The following is a 21,479-nucleotide window of genomic DNA, read 5'->3' as shown; positions in this document are numbered from 1 at the left end:
TCTTTTATACACGCTTTGTAACAACAGATACAGTCATTTATTTATTTCTCCACAGACCAATACCTCTTGCAATACAATGATTGAACTGTTCTGGCAGTTGCTCAGGATTAGGCAGTAAAAGGAATGTATCCGCAGAGATCTGTTATGTAGGGTGGAAAGAGCTACAAAACTCTGGGAAGCAGCAGGACACTGATGATGCAGGCTACTGAATGCCATTCTTGAGTGGACAACATCCCTGCTTCAAGACAAGTTCCTTAAACCCACTATTTTTGGCTTAATGCACTGCTGCTTTTTGATCCCCCATAATGTCCAAAAGATATTTGGATGCCTGTTTCACAAAGATGAAAAAATAACTGTTACTGCCACAAAAAAAATTAAACAGCACCTGAATACTTCACAGGATTTAATGCAATATGTGCTTCAAGAAATAAAGTCTTCATCCCATCCGAAAGGGCTCCCTAAATAAGGAGAAACATTTTACCTTAATCTCTGTACCTTAGTTTCCTATTCATAAAACAGGAATAAGAAACCTCCTCATTTAGCAGGATGTTATAAAGGTAAATTTGATGTTTACAAAACAATCATAAACTAAAATAATGACTTTTGTAAACAGCTCCCAAGGAACAGAATAATTCACAGTAAATAAGGCAGATCAATAAGCACTGAAAATAACAGTGAAAATATAAATAAAGCTTGCTTATTGAGTATTGCTCAGTGTTTCAAGCACTGATGTAAGCAAGATTCCTTGAGGGTGGTGAAGGAGGAGGAGCATAAAATACTTTTTGTTCTACAGTGATTAGGACTGTAAGAACATGAGCAGGGAGGAAACTATGGTTTCATTTTATCCTCTATCCATGGTATTGCTAAACTTTGGGTAACATGGCAAATTAATTAACTTTCATACAGAACTTAAACAGAAAAATGCATGCATGCATGTTACTGAATAAATTCCAATCTGAACAAAATCATAGTGGAAATATAATGCTAATCTGGCCAAAACAGACTTAGATAAAAAGTAAGACTGAAAAAAGGTTCAACGACAACAAGAGAAAAAGGTGTGCATGGAAATACGCTAATTACATCTGAAATTCAAGAAGAATCATTAAGAATACATAAGAGAAACAGGTTAAATTCCTTATAAAAACCTTTCCCCTCCGCCCATGATACTGTTTTAATTTGCCCAATTGTTATCAGAGCTTTATGACCATTAAAGTTAATTTTTTAAGATGCCCTTTATGCATAAACAATAAAGGTCTGACAGAACTGGAAGAGTCACACCAGATTTGATTTTTAAAAGCTTATACGAATTGCAAACTTTCTTAGCAGCAAATCATCACCCTTGCAAAATAAACTGACACATACTGTGTAAATGGTGGCATATGATCATATCTCCGAGAAGCTGTTTCTATAAAGAAAGCATGTATTGGTATTTAACTGTCTAGGAAAGGAAACTGATGTATCAGTTGAAAATTCATGTTTAAGCTTGTTGATGTAAATAATAAACCATAAGTCAAAAGCAAACAAATATGACTAGGTAGTACAGCAAAATAACCTTCAGGACAGTACATATCATTACAGCTGTCAGTCAAAAAAGAGAAAAAAACCCATGGTGCTTGCACAAATGCACATCACTGTTTGACCTCAGGTGGTTACCTGTTTCCATCATGTACTTCCCACTCGAACAGAAATGGGTGAGATGCTGCTCTCTGCAGATTAGCTCAATTCAGTCTTGGGTATTTACAAAAAAAACATACAAAAGCCTACCTCTACAAAGAATAAATGAATCCAAGAGTCACATAATAAGGCTTATTTAGCCACACGCTGCCAAAAAATACCTTGCTACATTTTTCCACAGGTCATGTTTCATCGTTTGCTCAAACTATATCTGTAGCTTTCTTGCTGTACTTTTTATTTCCACTAGAAGCATACATACACACATCTCTACCAACTGTACCAAATGACACCCAGGTGTGTTCCTCAAGTGGTATAGGTCCGCTTCCTGAAATATTTCAGGAGTGTGCTGCCTGTTTTTTGGATTGGGTTTTTGTTTGTTTAAGGGTTTTTTGTTTGGTTGGGGGTTTTGCTTGTTTTTGTTTTTAATTGAAAACACTACTTTGATTTGGTTGAATTTTTTTGTTTAATTTACCAAGAACAGCAAGGCTGCATTTCCATCCCTCACTTTCACTAAAAATTTATCCCACCCATCACACCATAAATGTATGAGCAAAAAGGAGCAATAAAAGAAACATATTGCAAAGGGTTTGAATAATTCTGTTCATATCAGATAAAGTAAGATATTGAAAACCACACTGAAATAATGTAATCTTTACTCTAAGCAAAGCAAATTTAAACTAGTATTATAGTTAAAAATACTACCATTCCAAGTTTTTAATCTTAACTGCACATTAGTGTTTACAATTTAAAATACCCTTGTTATCCTGAAATATGTTCTAAAAATACCTGCTTGAAATATAAAGACTTAAAAAGTACCCTATGACACCTTGTTTCAACAAGATGTACATGTCTTCTCTTTTTAAAAGTGGAAATGTCTTCCTGATTACCTGAATAGGTGCAGGATTTGAGGGATAAAGTTAAACAAAAATTACAATTCTGCCAGCCTGTTAATTTCTAGTTCTAATTTCTATGCTAGATTTCAGACAACAAAACAGAAAGAGGTAGAAGCATGGTATGCAAACACTTGTGGACAGGAAAAATACACTCCAAAGTATTTCTGTTAGTGTGAATACTAACAGTGCCTGTGATTAAAATCACTTTATGGTAATAACAGAAAATACTCTTCAATAAAGATGATACTTTCATGATGTTGCTACATGAACTATAATAGAAACACTGAATTAAACCAGTCTCAATACTCATAAAACAATTTGTTCCTAAGCTACACTTCGTGTTAACAAATTGCCAAGTAATACTGCATCATGCAACTTGAATTAATGAAGATGTTGTACTTATGTTGTCTAACAGAACACCAGAATATCTGATTTCATTGTAAAAAGCTTTTGAGTTTCTTAAAGTGAAAATGACTTCTTAAAAATGCTTTTGCTAAGAAGCTAAAAAAGTGAGTAAGAAAAGAATTAGTAGTATGAACACATGCCAACAGAAGAGAAGCAGATCTCTTTCCCATCAATGAAATAGTTAATATTTAACTCTGAATGTAAATGTCCAATTTTTTTCTAACCTTAGACACCCAAACTACAAAATAGAACTACCTCACCACCACCACTAGACTGCCAATAACTTAGGGCCTCTTTACAAGGTTACATAAATATCATTATCTCCTGATCAAAATTACTGCTGTTTGCAATAGTAGCATCATCCAGACATTGAGATTCACATGATAAAATTTCTGTAAGAGGATAAACATATCAATTTCCTTTTATACAATAAAACAAACACACCTACAAAAAAATAAACCAAACCAACCAAAAACCACAACATACCAAAAAAACCCCAAACTTCCCTTGAAACAGGTTGCTTTGCCAAAATCAATGACTAAGATGTGAAAGAAACATTAAATGGCCACCACCTATACTCCCATATGTACATTTACTTAAAAAAAGGTAAAATTACTTCAAATTTCCTGTAGTATCTCACATACCTCTATGGATTATTAATGGATATTACAGAATTTTAAATTACTAATTCATGAATGCTTCAAGCTGTAACTCTTGATAAATTAGCTACCATTTCTTCCCATTTTTCTAACTGCAACTCATGTGTATCACTCACCAACATGGTATTTGTCAAAATACAGTACAACATTTATAAACAATGATCTTACCTAGCGCATAATTACCTTCACTGCAATAGAACTGTTACCCTTCTCACTTTATTCAATGTGAAAAAGTCACGAAGTGGTGGCAGTGGAAAATATCCTCTTCCCCTTGTTCAGATTTTCCTTCAGTTAAGTGAATTCCATGTACGCATAGAGTATATGCATACTTCAGCACAAAGTATGCTATAAATATCAGACTACTGTTATGACTACATTTTTGCCTTCTTAAATTGTAACACCTTGAAGGACCAGATTTATATCTGCTTGTAGGTCATCTTTCAAATCTGTTCTAATTTTCCTTTCCCTTCTTAAATACCATCACTACTGAAGAAGTACTTGAGAAGAATGATTTTCTGGAAGCACTTCTTAAGCAGCAACAATGCCTAATTCTAAGCACAGTATTTTAGTACTTCACATAGCAGTCTTCCAAGTTCAGTTCTACACTAACCAATGCTGTGACAATTAAGCTGTGTTTAGACCAGAAAACCACACCAGTAAAAATAGCTAGCTACAAAAATGAAGAACTGTTTTTGTTTGTGGTTCCAAATTGTCTCCTACAAAAGGATACTGAAAAGTTGTTGCTGCGGCAGACAATTACAATTCAGATAACCTCCTCCAAAGAAACAAGAACCTCCCAAACAGTAACAGATGTCAGCAGCATCTGCAATTTAATCTTTCATGAAAGAATATGCTGTGCCATATGAGGAAACACCAGAAAAAATGCAATGCTACCTTTTATTCAACACTTCATCACATAAACACAAATAGGGGGATTCACTGTTTCATCATATTCTCAGAGCGCAAAGAAAGATCCAATGGCTTTGTGCCAGTGAGGGCCACGAAGAAAAGTAACATTAAGAGATTTGTGTAACAGAGAATGATCACATTTTTTTCCTAACACAAGAAAAGTTACTATTCCTTATTTCTAATAAGGAAAATCTGGGTTTTTACATGTGTCAAGAGTTTCATATCTGTGTATGTATGCCTATATGTATATGTGTGTGTGTATACTTATTTACACATAACACTAGTGTGCTTCTCTATTCTGGAAGAGGGAGAATATTCTTCACACAATAATGCTATTGCTGCTACTTGTATCATTAGTAAATGCTTAATAAAGATAATAATAATATTGCTTTATTCTCTTGCTTCTTTTTCAGTATTTACTACTACTTTGACTCCCAGAAAAACGCCAATATTGTGTCTTATGCCCATTATATGAATATAATCTGTCGTTTCCAACTGCAGCATACATTTTCCCCAAGCTCACTGTCTCCTTTTTTGTCATTATTAAATGTACATTCAACAGGAAATCACAACAGCTATTCATGTAACTCTTGCCCTCTTCAGGCAATTTGAGAGAAATCCAAATTCTCACCAATGCTCTGTTTCTCATAAATGTACCCAATCTCTATTCTTCTCAACATGCAGTCACTTTCTATAAGCCCCTCTCAAGAGCTGTACAAGTAACAAACAATCTCAAGCTCAACACGCTTTGCTACTCAGCTTCAGCATTACACATCACATAATCATAGAAATCAGGTTGGAAGGGACCTAAAGGATCACCTGGTTCAGCTTTTCTTGGCAAAAGCATGGTCTAGACAAGATGGCCCAGCACTCTGTCCAGCCAAATCTTAAAAGTCTCCAATGCTGGGGAATTCACCACTTCCCTGGGGTGATTATTCCAATGGTTGATTGTTCTCATTGTGAAAAATCTCCCTCCCATGTCCAAGCCCTTTAGGACTGTGTGTGAAAAAATTGTGGTTTATAGGCTTTCCATACTGAACATCTACTACCCTGTTTTCCCAGCCAGTAAGTTTTAGGCTAGTCCTCTTCACAAGAGGACTGGCAGCAGAACAAGTAAGTTTGTATGTATTAGTGGAAATGAATGAGTCAATTTAGTTGGTGGAGAAAATTACAGTGTTCTGAATAGAACTGTGAAAAACCAGCCAACTACTATTTTCTGTTGGGGATTATTTTCACACAAAGAAGGGCAGAACTACCACAAGTAACCTTTTGAAAGAAAGAGCAGTAAGGCTACAAACTTCATGTTCACTGTAAATGAAAAATATATCCTGCAGGAAAATCAGTATCTTCACCATTAAGTGAAAAATTCTGTTCAGCTGCAGGAAAGGTAAATGTAAGAGAAGTCTTCATTTTTCTTGTTGAAGATCATACTGAATTTGCAGTGCTTATACCTCTAGCCTTACTATGTAATTTAGGCTAGCTTTGATATCTGGTTCTTTCACATCTCATTGTGCTACTACACAGATCTGCATGTCTCCTTCCTCCTGTTACACTACTCACATGCTGTATCTAAAATAAGTTTGTACATTTTAGTCATCTTCCAGTTTTATTTGTCCTAACAAAAGCTTGAGTACATTCTGGAGTAATTAAAAATATGAAGAAAAAGACCTGGGATCCTTTTGATGACTTTGTCAAAATAAACTTTGCTCTGATGACCATGACAGCAACCACATTTAAGAACTAAAATGTACAAATACTATTTCAGTCTCACCGGTAAGCATAAATGGGACAACTTTCACCAACAGGATTTGAGAACGGTGTGTTGAAGCACATAATTACAGAAGTCAGACAAGCAACATCTCTTGTTCAAAGGAAGGCTCCAAAGAGCCCCTCAAATTAAAAACCATCTCAGGTTAACATGTCTAAAAGCTTAGATCAACACTGTGTGACACTAGCGTTTTCTCCTTCCCTTTATAGAAATGCTTCATACATTTTCTTCAGTGGTAAAATTCACAACAATGTTTCACCCTTTCTTTCACTTCTCTCCTTTGTATCAGTCCCACACAAAGTTAGGCCATAGTTTAAGAGAGGTCTATGAAATCAACAGGTTGGAAGAGCAGAGCAGGAGCAAGGGATTTAACAATTTTGATGACAGTTCAGAGCAATCCTCAAACAGCTGTACTGGCACTTGAGGAGCTGCAAATTGTAGCCCAGACCTGCAGAGGCAGTCAGGGCAGGAATTTTTTTAAGTCAGCTTTACTGACAAAGAAAACTCATCATGTAACTACACTGTAAGCAACAACTTGAAAAAAGTTTTGTAACTATAGCCTGAAACCTGAAGATGGAGACCATACAAACATAGGGTTTTGTTTGTTGGTTTGTTGTTGTTTTTTGGGATTGTTGTTGTTTTTTCTTTTAAGAAAAACAACAAACCATCATACCAGCAAAAATCAGGTTCTACTCTGAAGACACAGCTCTTGCCCAGCAAAAACTATAAAATTGCTTCTAAGAGAAGTCCTGAAAAAAAGCATCAGCAATATCAACAAGTAATTGTGGCTGTAACTGACTCAAAAATTCCAACAAATCATCATATAACACTATCTTACATTTGAAAAGCACAAATTATTTGGCTAAATTATATTCTATATTCCTTCTGCTAATAACTTCCCAAAAACTTTTGTTTAAAACAAACAAAAAACCCCTCCAAACCCATCACCACCAAGAAAACCCAACCCTTCCAAAGGGAACAACTGTATAATATCACTTCAGCTCCTGAAAATAGCAAGCTTCTAAAAAGACACCACCCATTAAAATAATAACAGCAGAACCCCCCAAGCAAACAACGGTTTGGAGGTATACAAGTAGCACCTACAATTATCATGATATAAAGAACAAACAAAAAGTACATCTTTGGTACAGAAAGCTTTTTTTTAATGCAACATAAAACTGTCTCATGCAGACTACAGGAAAACATAGGTGAGGACTGCAAGAAACACAGTTAAGTACACGAAGACTAGAACTGTACATAAATAAGGGACTCACTGTAATAGATATCAAAGGAAAACACTTAAAGGTGCTGAAACTATATGACACACTAAGTATAGTTTGCATCTGTGGCAGAAGCACAATAAAGTGGCTTAGAGTATCTGGCATGAAGCTAGTCCTGGGTGCCCTGACCTTCAATGCCACCTCTACAGCAACAGTGTAACTCCTCGTTACAAGATTGAGGCATCTGTAAGGCCAGAAGATCCTTGTCCCTGTGATATACACCTGCTTCCCCAGACAGCATCTGTAGTTAGCATCATGACATCCCAGTTCATCTTCCCACCTTGTCTCGGAAAATTCCACTATGCATTCATACTTCACTTTCTCACCTTTAGCCCTGCCCAGACAGGAGACAAGATCTCCTATAATCAGAAGATGCAAGATGCCAGGTGGACCATCTTGTATTCCGGGCTATGTCCAGAGCCCAGCCAGGAAAAATACTTTAAAGAATGGGCACATCCATACTGCTAATGAAGTCCCAAGAGCTTAGCTCCCTGTAGAACACACACGTGCCATGACCCAAGTGTGACAAACAGCAACACCTCCTCCAGCTTCTCCAAAATCTCTTACTAAGATTTATGTGCTTCCTCTCTAAGGCTCTTCTATGTGATGGAAGATCTCTTCATCAACTCCACTGGCTCTGACCAAGCTGCAGCTAGGAGGAAGAAGCTTCACAGGATGACCCTGACACCTCTGGCATTTACTTCCACCTCTTCCAGCAGAAAATCTCTGGCTAGCTTTCATCAGCTCCCTCTTCCAGGACAGAATAACATGGACAAGACCCATACTATACTCTGCTAAGGGTTCCTTTTATCTCCCTGTTTTTAAATTTCTTGACTCACACTTTTTTTACTAGCTGTTGCCTGGTTTCTCTCCACCCTCTTTTTCTGTAGTTCTTCATCTCAAGGCAGGCTCTAGTGTTTTATTAGGACTAAATTGGTATCTGTCCCAAAGGAAAAAGCCAAGAGAAAGTGACTCAAAGTGACTGCTTAACAAAAGCAAGAACAGGGCAAGTATAAGACACTCCTCATTTCTCATGCCACACAAAGATTGGTGATTTTACAGATCAGATCCTCTATCAATTCTAGATAGAAGAGATGTCAAACAGTAATTCTTCATATGGAAATCATTCAGCACCTTTTGCCATTCTTGCCAAGCTTTTCCTGAGTATTCGCCTCAGATACAACATGTTTAATATGTTTGCTACCTACAAATGGTAAGATATGTTATCAGTCATGAAAACAGAAGGAGATTAAAAAAAAAAAAAAAACCAATGCCTTGGACATACTAATTTAAAGTTCAAGAATGTTCTACCTTGGAGTCCAATATAAAAAAAGACAAGAATATGTGAATTAAATATTTTTTTTCATACTAAATGAGCAGTTGGATTGTGGTGTACATAGCATCAAAAGAAACCTTTTGGCAGAAAGTGTGTCCTGACAATTGACAAAATTTAGATGAAAATTGAACTGTTATTAGGTATTGGCATAACCTTCGTAAAAATTAAGTTAATTTTGGCTTTGTGTCAGTTCTGCTAGTCCTCAAGAGACCAAGAGATAAAAAATATCTGCTAATTCACAAAAGAACCAGAAGACAACCATAAGCACCATTAAAAAGCACTATAAACCCTGAACCTCCCAAGCAATTCCTTAACCTGTGAAGCTGTTATAGATTTAAACTAATCACAAGACTTACTTTTTTTGCAATTTGATATTCATATAACCTATTAAACTAAACAGCACCTTATTTCACTCTGAAGTTCAGTTCAGATCATCAACTAGCACTACAATGTACATTTTTAAGCTATAGAGAGAAACTAGTTTGACCAAGGGATGTATGTTACAGCCTACTGCTTTGGGATGTCTAACCCGTTAATTCCCAAAGCAGAGTACCAGTACTGGGATTGCAGTGCATGCACAGCCCTCAATTCCAGTGAGACCCCTACTTCTCATTAAACAAGTTTTCACAAGGACCAAATGTATGTCAGAAGCACTGATTTTTAAAAACTGCCTGACATAAAATATTCCTCAACAAGTCAATGAAAACTTATCTCCTTTCATCCTAATGACACCTGTTAGAAGCAAATACCATGATCTTTTAAATTGGTTTGGCATGATTTTAAATATGGAATGCTTTCTTTCCACTCTTTCTCACCACCTACCCTGTTTTTCAATAAGAAACCCTGATTAAAACCTCCAGGCTCCACATTAATCTATGGATCAGTTAATAAAATGCTTGAATGCAGGTAATTTGCATTAAAACTTCATCTTAATGATAGACTTTGGCGAAGTTAAGTTACATTTCCCCCTGTGCAAAGTAAGGCTAGATTATCATATGCTTAACAGTTAGAATTTAAATAGACAATAAACCTATTACTGTTACCTGCTAGAAGACAAACAAAGTATTTCAAACTGCCTAATATCATAGTAATCAAAACTAACATTAATTACTATTACAATGCACCTGCTGATGTATCTGAGTACATACACCCTTAATTATGTCATTTCATGAGAGGAAAGAGCAATGGATTCTGGGCACAGGCAAAATAACAATCTTTTCCATCTTTAAAGTTTCCATCTTTGTGTCAGAAATGCAGTTTCCTTTGTTTTAATTTTGTGAACCATGCTGCAGCTGTGGAAGTCTGGGTTTCCAGACAAGTGCTAACAGCAAGTGCAGTAGGGTAACAAGTACATACTTGCTGGAAACAGCCTAACTTGAATGAAAATAAACAAGAAGTTCCTGATGTCCTCTGTTTAAACCTTACAGTATTTTAACAAAAAAGTTAACAAAAGGCAGAGGGATAACTAAACTAATGTTTACCTCTACAAACCACCCAGCAGATTAGATACTCATTCATCTCAGTGTGTTGAAGGATGATTTTCTGTACCTCATTTTAACATCACATGAAACATTTCAGTGTTAGTCTATGACACAGACGCCCTATCTCTCAGAAGAAACAGTGCAAAATAGAACAGGAATTCTCTGCCCTTCCCAAGGAGAGAACTTGGCTTAAAATGCCCATCAGACTTTCTCTGGTAGAGAACAGCTATGTCATGGAAAAGATTTTTGCCTTCTCAGAGTCTGGAGGCCAGTTTAACAGGAAGAGTGTATTTATATACCTCTGTGATTTTCCAAAAGATTTTCTAAAACATTCAAAGCTGTGGCTCAAAATTACAGACAGATGACACCCCAACGTAAAGAACCATTGAAAACAAAGCACTTTAGCCTGAAATCATAAAATCTGTGGCTTTTTTAAAAACAAAACCAAACCACCATAAAACAAAACTGACAAGGTGTTTTCACACCTTTATTACAAGGTAAAATGTTAAGCAACCCACAGAGTTAGTCTAAACCTTATTTACTACATGTGTATCTAAGAATAAGTACCAGAACTCACAAGCTAGCAAGCCCTCTATGGTTACAGATTAAGCCCCTCTGGACAGGGAAAAAGTTGAAAATAGTGTAAGGATGAGAAAACGAATGAATAAAAACTTTGAAACATTTCTTAGTTTGAATATCAAATTGGCAAAAAAAACCCCTGAAACTAAATACAGTGATAAAACTAAACAAAAAACTCTTCTAAAATACTACTGTTTTAAAGATCTATACGCTAAGTATGGAGATGCAAAGAAGTAATGTTTTGTCATTTTTTCTCTATCTTCATGTAATTCTAAAAGCTTTAAAAAGTAAAGTTTAACTGCTACATGCTAATATCTCTCACTAGAACCTTCAAGCCTTAAAATTATTAATTATTAATTATATGAACAAAGGCAGACAATGGGGTAGTTTAGAGTAATCATTTCCAAGTTAGCAGAGTCAGGTCTTAGGAAACTATTGAGTTAATCTAATAGCTCAGTGCTAAGAAAAGAGATTCCTTGCCACCTCACCATTTCATCACCAACGGTGCTTTCAGCACTTCCTCTGAATCTGACTATTGCCATCTGACACCTCAACGAATTGATCTGGCATGCAAAATAACTATGGACAACCAAAGAGATAAAACCCACATGGTTTTCTGCCTATGTAAAACAGCTTATCAATGCATCAGAAAAAAAAAAAAAAAACAAACCAAACACTTGAACTCTGACTTGTGAATCGTCTAGGAATAAAACCAGATTTTTCAACAGTACAAGCCACCAAAGGGGCTCAGCCGTTTTGTGACACCTTAGTGGACACTGTTCTGCTGCAATGCTGAAGAAACAGCAAGCAAGACAGCAAAGAGACAGGCTTAACCAAGCACTGAAGAGGCCATCATTACTGCTTCTGATGCTGAACACTACAGACATGGCTATCCCAGTATCTTCCCTTCAGCTTCCTGCACAGCAACATCTACAACCACACCTTCAAATTGCCTTATACTGATTCTCCTGCTACATAACCGAATAGTCTCATCTTGTATTTTCTATCTGTCTGTATTCAACAACAAAAACATGTAAGTTTGGGAGAATAAATTGTCTGCTAGCTGTTTGTATAAACAAAATGGGGTCCTGATTCACGACCAGCCCTACTGAACACGAGGATAACACAAATAAATAAAATTACACAGAGGAACGTGTGTAATCCTTTCCCAACAATACCAGCAGTAGGGAAAGGAGAAAAAAAAAAGGAAAAAAGGAAAATAATTTTATGATTTTATCTTCTAGTTTCAAAACTCCTAAGACAACGCATTTCTCTTCACTTACCTCCTTAACAGTTTCACTGCTACTTTGTCCTCTCTCCCATTCTCCAGGAAGCATTTCTACCTCACAGTGTAGAAACCATTTACAGTAGGAAAAGACCTGCAGTACAGCCTGAAACCACAACACCACAGCTCTCCTTTTGGCAAAAGCAGTAGGTCAGGCAGCCCCTATTTTGTTCCTGCTATCCAGTGCCACCTCTGTATCATACCTGCACTGGTACAACTGCTAGGGCAGCTGCAGTTAACTGGATCAGGAAGCTGATCCAGGTTAAGTAAGTCTCTTCTGCTTTCCCTTTTCTGCAGGGTTATTTTTAACCTAGATCAATCTCAAATTCAGTTCACCTTGTTGTCTCATAAACAGTTGCTCTAGCACACTTGAGGGCACAGAGGCAGGAGAAGTGGCAGGCACAGAAAAGCAGAACTGGAGCTGACAGAAATGCTTATGAAATAGCACCTTGCACCTGCAACAAAGACAAAGCTTGAGAGCAGCACTGCGGGGCAGACTGCAAAGTTCTAGCCCTAAGTTTTACAAGTTTATAAGAAAAATCCTCATGGACTCAAGGTTCCTAACACTGAATGCTCTGCAAGCTTAAATGAGCAGAAGTACTGATTAAAAAAAAATGTGCTGTACTTGGATCTGATCCGGAACTAGCCTGCTGTGTAGGAGAGACAATATCCTTTATTAAACTAACTGCTGTAGTTTAAAAAAAGAGAGCTTCTGGGCAAACAAGTCCTTCCTGATGTCTAAAGTGAGGATGCAGGCAAAACACATAAAATCTGACAGCCATCCAAAGGCCTTTCCACAGCTCTGTCCAAAGGACAGATGTGTCAGTTATGGAAGAAATTAACTAACTGAAGAAGACTCCAGGACAGCCTGACACACACTGCAAAGCAGGGTAGCCTGCAACACCGTAACTTGCAGTGTTGCGACCTCACAGGTTTTTCACTTACTTTGCTGTCCGCATTCTGCTCCCTGTACTAACGAGACAGCTTTTGCAGCACAAACACAGCTTTAATTACACTGAAGAACAATGTGGCTGCTGCCAAAAATCTGAGAAATCTGAGTATTTTTCAAGATATTACTTCTGACTGTGTCATTTCTATGAATGTGGATATATTGGTAAAAGAACGAAGCCTAAAGAAAGCCAGCAACAAGGGAATGTCAAGTAATTTCAAATATTCCATCTTTAAAGCTGTCTGAGGCTGTAATAAAGGCCCAACTGCAACAGCTAAATGCATAAACTAATTTGTCACTTGCAGGTCCTTCTGACCTTTTGTTATGCTACCATGTGGCTACCATTTACTGAATGATAGGCTCTCTCTTGCTAATCCAAGCTGACTTTAATTAAAGCAGAATTTTCAGATGGTGCCTCTTTTCAGATGGTGCATACTGGCAGTCTTACATTGGTTATTACAGCAAAGGAATTTTTAGTTCTTCAGCAGGTAATTATAAGTACTCCTGATATTCAGGACAACGCTGAAAATTCCTTATTTCCTTATTGCTGAAACCCAACTGATGAACAGTAAGACAATACAAGCCCAAAAGGATAAGGAAAGAAGCTTTTTATACATCGTGTAGAGATGTTATCCATACAGTCCATTCCAGCATCACTGGAATATATATTGTTAATTACTATTTATACAATACATACTATAGCTTATGTGTCTAGAACTTGTAAGCAAGGCCTCAAAAGCCATCCATTTCAAAATCAGCATAAACACACAGAGCAAAAGAAAAACAACTGTTGAACAATACCACACTTAAAGCACTGAAACAAGGTCTCTGGAAGAGTCACAGGGAATTGGCAAGCTTGGAAAAGTAATGGACAAGGAGCTTTTCACCTCCACTGATTTTAATCTAATCAAAGTCAGTAATAACAGAGCTTTGCCTCATCCAGTCTTTACAAGAAACAAACTTGGGGTCTTTTTTAGTTCTCAGTGAGTAAATACAGCAGAATGACCCAGCACTGAATGCACATGAAAAGTAAGAAAATAATAATAATAATAATAATAATAATAATAATAATAATAATAATAAAAATATTAGTTCCAAGAAATGTCCCCCGAGGAAGTTAAAAAACTATTGGCAAAGGAAAATTAAGGAGGCTGCATCTTCCTGTCAAGCACATTTCAAGAAGCACTACTTACAGAATAATTATAAGAGTTAAAAAGGGAAGAATTGACTATAATAGGAACTCTGTCATACTGAATATATTGTAGTGGGAACACTCTGAGGAGGAGTGAATGAACATAAAACTCACACGCAGAATACACATCACACACACTGTACTTGGGTATTTAAAGACCACAGAAGTTGAAGTTAGTAAAGCCATTCTAGATTAATAAATTCCTCCTGCACTAGAAGCTGGAGGTATGGCTACCAGGTAAGAAGGTATGTGTACAGAATTATGCTTTCAAAATCATGTATAGTTTAAGCATACACTTTAATAGCAATTTACTATCACGTATTGCTATAGAAAAAGCAGCAAAGATCATCTGAATCCTGGCTAACATAACCCAGAAGCCAAGCCTATGTGGTTTCAAGATCTGTTTAAAGAAGAGAAAGTATACATATCTGCCATTCACCCAAGAGTGTGTTCTAATCACCTGGTCTCTAATCCAGTTTGGTGATTAAAAAGAAACAGACAGACAAGATCACAGCTAAGTACCAATGAATCTAGGGAAAAACAAACCAAACACCTGTGAGATTACCAATTAAATTTCTAAGCAAACTTTTTGCTATCATGTATGACATTATCTTGCACATCTAAAGGGGAAAGTAATTCAGAGGCACACATTGCAATTACTTTGAAAAAATCTGTATTATCAAGTTACATGAAGGAAAAAAAAATGAAATGCCAAAAACCCCAATGCTACAGCTTTCTACAAACTTTACAATTTGCAGGGCTTACATTCATTCTAGCTCACAAACTAGTTCTAGCAAAGTTAAAACATGCCTGTTTCATATAAAATCAATAATGATCTTGGAAGTAACAGATTCACTTATGGGGTTAAAAAAATACAATATAACCTTTTTTAAACTCAAGAGATATGTTATAGTTACATTTATTTTATGTTGTGTGCTACTTCAACAAATGATTCCAAGACAATGAATATTAAAGCAGATAACATTTTCCTACAGTAATTGCAATAAGTTAAGGTAAACTGCCTGTGACTTTTTTTTTAATATTTAATCTACTACATGTTGACATTTTTAACTCATGGGTTGCAAAGGAAGTTTTCTCAACTACTAGAAATCAGCAACTGAAAAAAGAACCCCAGCAAACCCAAACAATGAATAATTGAATGAATATTAGGATGAGGGATCAAACTTTAACTTTTCAGAAAACTAACAACTGTGTCTCTTCAGACTCCAAATGAAAAACACAGTTATTCTAAAAGACCCTCAGAATTTGCAGGCTGCTGTGCCCTGTGGAAAACCATGAACCCATTTAAAACAGGTACAGAATCCTTAAGCTTTTCTTTTGTAAAGGCTCACTTCTTATTTTGGTCCTCCAAATCAAAAGCCACTGCATATTAGGAGAATCTGGAACAGAAGGGCCTAGAAGGAAAGCCTTAATAGACTACTTTGAAGCTTCCCATCTTCTGTCTATACAGTCATGTATCTCACCCTCCTATGCAAGCCTGGTTCATTTTTTTGGTGGTTAGGCTGAAGAAAATTAACCACCATTCAGATTTTATTTACCTGCAACTTCTCCCAGAAATACTCTGAAACATTTGCTCCATTCTATTATTGGTGTTCACCTATAACTGGTTTTACTCCTCTTTGCAGCCCAAGTGAAGTATTGAAGGTATCTGAATATACATGGAAAGTTAAAGTAGACAAGAAGAATATAAGCGCTGCAGTGAGGTGAACCACATTTACTGTGCTGACCAGATAGTGAAAGAGGTCTCAAATTACACTTCATGAACTTCATGAAGTATAGTTATCAGTGGAAGCTGCGTTACCCTTCATTGTTCTTTCAGGGACCTTAGCATGTCCTTGATCCACACAATACCATAAGCTCCATGCACAGATCAAGGGCATAACATCACCTTTATGAGTCAAACCTGGATATTTTTCTGTTATCACTTCAAATAACTTCATTTTCAGAGTTCTGAAATTTAGAATATATGCTGCTAAGGACACTTAAGACACAAACCAGGAAAACTGGTCCAACCATATATATGCATATCAGAAATAAAACTCCGTCACTTTATGTTTTCTCAGTTTTCAGTGTTCATGTATTGTATCAATAGACTACACATCAACTTTCACTACCAGTAAACCAAGTCTTGTTTCTAGTAATTTATTATGTGTCTACACATATAGTATTCATATACTGTTGATTCTCCATAGTAAGTGAATCCTGGTCTTTCCCAGCAGGATGGCAATGATGAAGAAACAGAAGTTGAAACCTTACAGAGCTTTCTGCTGCTAAATATACTGAGTAACTGAACATCTGAGCTTGATATTTTCAGTGCCATTTCATTTTTAAACTCTAATAAAAGGAGAGAGGAGTTCTGAAGCAAACTCTTCCTGCAATCTAAAAATTACTGCATTTGGTAATATAAGAATTTATTAAGAACTAGAAGTAAACACTGCATGGTGTAGTGTTATTTAACTGTACAGATTAATAACGATACAGCTACTACAAAGTACCAAATGCAGTGTTGTCATCTGAAGTACTTCAAACAACCCACCCACTCTCCCTCTCTTCACACGTCTTTATAGGTAGGCTAAAACACTCCCTATCAAAAATTAATGCACTCTGATAAATAAAAACACTAAACAGTAATGGTCAAATACATATAAACATTTGGATTGTGAAACTATAATAATAATACCGAGATAAGATGCAAGAACTGGAAAGCAAAACCACAGAGCAGGACTGGGTAGGTGAAGCAGAGCCCAGGTCCCACACCTGGAAACACCCATACAGCTCCCCGAGAGCAGCGGAATAGGTGGGTAGGCACTAGACAACACAAATGGGGTTACTCGGTTCTACCTCAAACATCAAGTAGTAAACACTCAAAAAGTAAACAAAATGCCAAAAAAGAAAACAAAAAAAGTAACTTGGATGTTTAAACTTCTTTCCACGTTAACACGGCCCAAAGAATTTCTAGTAACAAAGGGTATTGTTGTAGGAACACTGTGCTTGCACAACCGGCTGCTCTCTACGTCTTGGCTTTTCTCTTATCCATCACAAACATTCCCGAAGTTTTCCACTAGAAGCAAAGGAAATTAACTTGCTAAAAATAAAGTCTGTATCCCCCCCCAAATGAATCAGCTTTATAACATTTTAAGATTATGCTGAAGTATTTAGGAAGAAGAAAACAAAACAGCAAAAAGCACCCTGCAATGGCAAGTTCAGATCAATGCTTTTGTCTTCCATTTTACCCACGGATCTGGAGAGCAGCGTTTGCTCCCCCGGCGCGCTCCCGATGTAAACACGCCGCGGGGCTGGGGCCATGCCCCGGGGAGCGGCAGCACCGGCGGGGTCACCGGAGCTGCACGATCCGGGCAGGCTCGGGAGTTTCTTACCTACATCCCCTGTAGCGGGATGAAAACCCTCCCGCCGCAGACGGAGCGCGGCGCGGCGGGCGGCCTCCCCCGCCGGCAAGGGTGTGTTCATGGGTGGGGAAAGCGAGCTGGCCAGGGACAGGATGGAGGCTGGCGGAGGCGCTGACACCTGCCCGCCGACACCCTGGCCCCGCCGTGGAGCGGCTCCTCCTTGGCCAGGGACAGACACCTGCTGCAGGACAGCCGGACGCGCGGCCCGGCGGCGGCCTCGGCCCGGCAGCCGCAGGCGGATTTATCCCTCGTTTTGCCTCAGACACTAAAGCCGGAGGCGAGCTCTCCGCGGGGACGAGCAGGCCGCGCCGAGCCAACGACCGACGCGCACGGGCCTGCGCGGGGCGGGGGGCTCGGCGCCTCAACCACTAGGCCGCGGGGCCTGCGGCAGCAGCGCGGGGCGGGCGCGCCGGGCCCAGTCCGCCGGCCCCTCCTCGGGGAGCGGAGCCAGGCGTCGGGCGGAGGCGGCGGGTCCCCCTCACTCACCGCTCTCGATCTCGTTGCCCTTCTTGGCGGTGGCTGCGTTCCCCATGGCCGGGCCGAGGCGGCGCGGGGCCGGGGGGGCGGGAAGTATGCCGGGCGGCTGCGGCGGGAGGGGGCAGGGCTCTGCTGGCGGGGCGGCGCGGCCCGCGGGCGCGGCGGCGGCGGCTAGTTCCCCTCGCCCCGCGCTAGGTCTCTGTGTCTCCGGCCGCCGCGGAGGAGGAGGCGAGCGCTCTGCCCCCCTCCCCCACCCCGACACACGGCGGAAATGACGGCCGGGGCGGTGCCTCCTCCCTGCTACGCCGCCCGCCGGGGGCGCGCGGGGCGCCTGATGCCGCCGTCCGCGGGTCCGGACTTCGCCGCTGTCGAAGGCGGGGGGCGCTGCCCCGGACGCCGGGCCCGAGTGGAGGAAGGGACGGACAGACAAGGGGCTACAGGAGCTCGGGGCGGCACTCACCCGTGCCAGCGCTGGCTTACAGAAGGCCGGGGCGGGAGGGTTGCCCTCGGCCTACGCGCCGGCGGCGGGGGCGCGGCCGCCTCCGGGTACCCCTGGCCAGCGCCTGGCCTCACGGGGCGGGCGGCGTGGAGGCGGCCCTGTGCCCTTTGTTCAGAGCTCCCTCCCGCCCGCAGTGTGCGGCTCTTGGGTCGGGGACGAGGCGTGCTGGGCCCAAGGTGACCCCAGCGGCCAAGCGCTTCGAGGCGTTGCGGCTGCGCCCGCCCGCGCCTGGGGCTCGGCCGCATCCCCCAGAATATCCCTGACCGCTCGGGGGTAAACGCTCCGCGGGGCCGCCGTCCCGTGGCCGCGGGCTGGGTCTTCCCGACCCGTCCTGGCCGGGCCTGCGCCGCGGCAGCGAACATGAGGGAAGTCGCGCTTGCCGCCTGTTCACAGACTGTTTTTACACGGCTCAACAGACTACAGGAAAAAAATACAGAGTAAGAGAGCTGCCAGGAAAGAGGTTTTTTTTTACTCCCCCCCTTTCGCTGCCACTCATGTCATAAATAGCTACACTATGCATTTTCAAACGGTATTGTGACTTTCGAGTTGATAATAGCACTCTTTGAATATATATATTTACCATGTAAAAACACTGAGTGTTTTAGCTCTGGAAGGAAATGCTTATCAAAAAGAAGGCTCTATGTGCCTTAAAGTGAGGATAGTGGAGAGCAGAAGTGCTAATCTTACGGATCACAAACCATACATATTCTGCGAGGACAATTTAGGTGATGCCCAGCCTATTTTGGCAGCATTTTCGTGCCAGGCTGCAGGCTCCGTGAACTGCTCTGACTGCAGCCATCCCAGCTACCACCTTTCACAGAGGCTACCAAAAACCTCTCCTGATGCTGTGGGCTGCGTGCTCGTGCTGTGCATGTTGTCATGGCCTAATACTGAATTACCTGTCTCTAAGACAAGATTCTGTACACATCCGCTTCCCAATTTCTGCACATGAAAGCAGATACTTCTGGGAAGTTTCCAGTCTCCTGTGACTACTCTGGAGCGCACTATGAACACTAGGCATACCTAGCTAGTGGATTCTTCTGCCTTGACAGTGGTACAAGCTGCCTGGGTTATCCAGCTGCAGAGGTTTGGGAGCACTTACCTGAATTATCTTGATGTTTCGTAGGTTGAAGTTCTATCAAGGAACACTCCAGTTGAGAGACTTCCTCTTGCTTTTCACTTGCATTATCATGAAGCACTGCTTGCTTCAGAGGAGTACCTGTGGTTTTATGGTTAAAGAAACAGGCTCTGGGGCAGCCAGGTCTTTATTGCTTTGAAGATCAGAAATGTGGCTTAGACATAGCAAAGAAATAACCTGCAAACCATTGGGGGCAGAGAAGCTGCTACTATGTAAGAGGGCTGTCTCATTTTGCCAAAGCTGGAGTTTCTGTGTTCCCTAAGCACTGATCCAGAGGTTCAGCTCGTTCTTGGTAATTCACTCTGTCAGGGAAGGGCACAAAGGTTGCAGTAGCCAGATCTGCACCAGGGGGAGAGGTTAAGCTTGGGAAAAGAGTGGGCTACTTCTGCCATTGATCATCTTCATCATTCAGTGACAAAAAATAGAAACCCAAAGTGCTGTAGTATTTATATAAATGTCCGAAGATGGTATTGGAGGTAGGCAAAGCTGTTACCCCAGTTTTAAACATTGTTCCCGCTCCAGCCATCATAATTTTCATTTTGGCCAGATTGAATCTGAGTCAGCTGATTTTCATCCAGGTGCTGACAGGCATTTTGATATCCTTGAGAAGACAGCAGTAGCATTACTAACAAATGAGGTATGCTGCAGCGTCTTTAGCATATTCCTGGCATTACAGCTCATCCCTTCACTAGCAAATTATACTGCATAGGTGGCATAAGTAGGGATCCAACAAGGTCCAGTAATCATTACAGCCTTTTGGGATTTGGTGGCCAAGGATCATCTGGTCGTTGCAGGTACTCCAGCAAAATCCAATATATGCACATGTAGGACCACATACACATGTGCAGCAATGCATGATACTAGTTCTCAAACAAGCACATGCTTTGAATACACATGCAGCACTGATGGATTTGCATAAATGCTTATACCCAAACACTTTCATAATCAACATAGCAAATATAAGTCAACAGTGCTGTGAAACATTAAATGAGCCACTTCCATGATCTTAGCATTGCATGTCTAGGTGAAAGTAACAGAAACAAGGACTTAGGGCTGGACATTTGCATTCTTGTTCACACCACTTACTCAACTTAGCTATAAAATAATAGCAGAACATGCCAGTGTAGAATATGTAGCATTCAGAGCATCAACTCTTATTTTAGCCCTAATCTTCACTTTGCCCTAGTTTTCCTACATGTAATCCTTTGGTTTTCTTATGTAAAATCCTTTGATGCTGAAATGCTGTGTATCACTGCTCATACAAAGGTAGTTTTTCTTCTTTCATGCGATACAACTGGTTAAAAAATCAAATCATGCAAATATGAAAAATGTTCTGTTTGGATATGTTAGGATATTTAAATAATGGTGCAAGCTAAACAAAATACCAATTTAATTTGTTTTGCTAATCTGTATAAGATTTTAAAAAAATAGTTATACTCTAAGAAAGTCAGCTGAGCAGTTTTAGAACTGTACACACTTAATGATGCAGTTTCAGTGACTCACAGTGGGTTTTAATCCATTTTTCTA

The 21,479-nt window shown here is 39.9% G+C and overlaps 1 protein-coding gene across 3 annotated transcripts in view; it reads right to left on the bottom strand.

Annotated features, from left to right (window-relative positions):
* The window catches only part of PRKACB (protein kinase cAMP-activated catalytic subunit beta), a 73,291-nt gene extending 54,560 nt beyond the window's left edge, over window positions 1-18,731 (bottom strand). For 2 of the 3 annotated variants that reach the window (XM_034064385.1, XM_034064384.1), the window contains exon 1: window positions 18,325-18,731. In XM_034064385.1, the coding sequence (XP_033920276.1) occupies window positions 18,325-18,370 (46 nt within the window). In that variant the 5' untranslated portion in view covers window positions 18,371-18,731. Of the gene's footprint in view, window positions 1-17,808; window positions 17,992-18,324 lie in introns of those variants that run through there. The other variant, XM_031050665.2, reaches the window with a different exon arrangement.
* Window positions 18,732-21,479: the final 2,748 nt, after the last annotated feature.

The sequence above is a fragment of the Melopsittacus undulatus genome, chromosome 6 (assembly GCF_012275295.1).
Source record: "Melopsittacus undulatus isolate bMelUnd1 chromosome 6, bMelUnd1.mat.Z, whole genome shotgun sequence".
NCBI lineage: Eukaryota > Metazoa > Chordata > Aves > Psittaciformes > Psittaculidae > Melopsittacus > Melopsittacus undulatus.
This window is presented reverse-complemented; position numbering and strand designations above follow the sequence as displayed.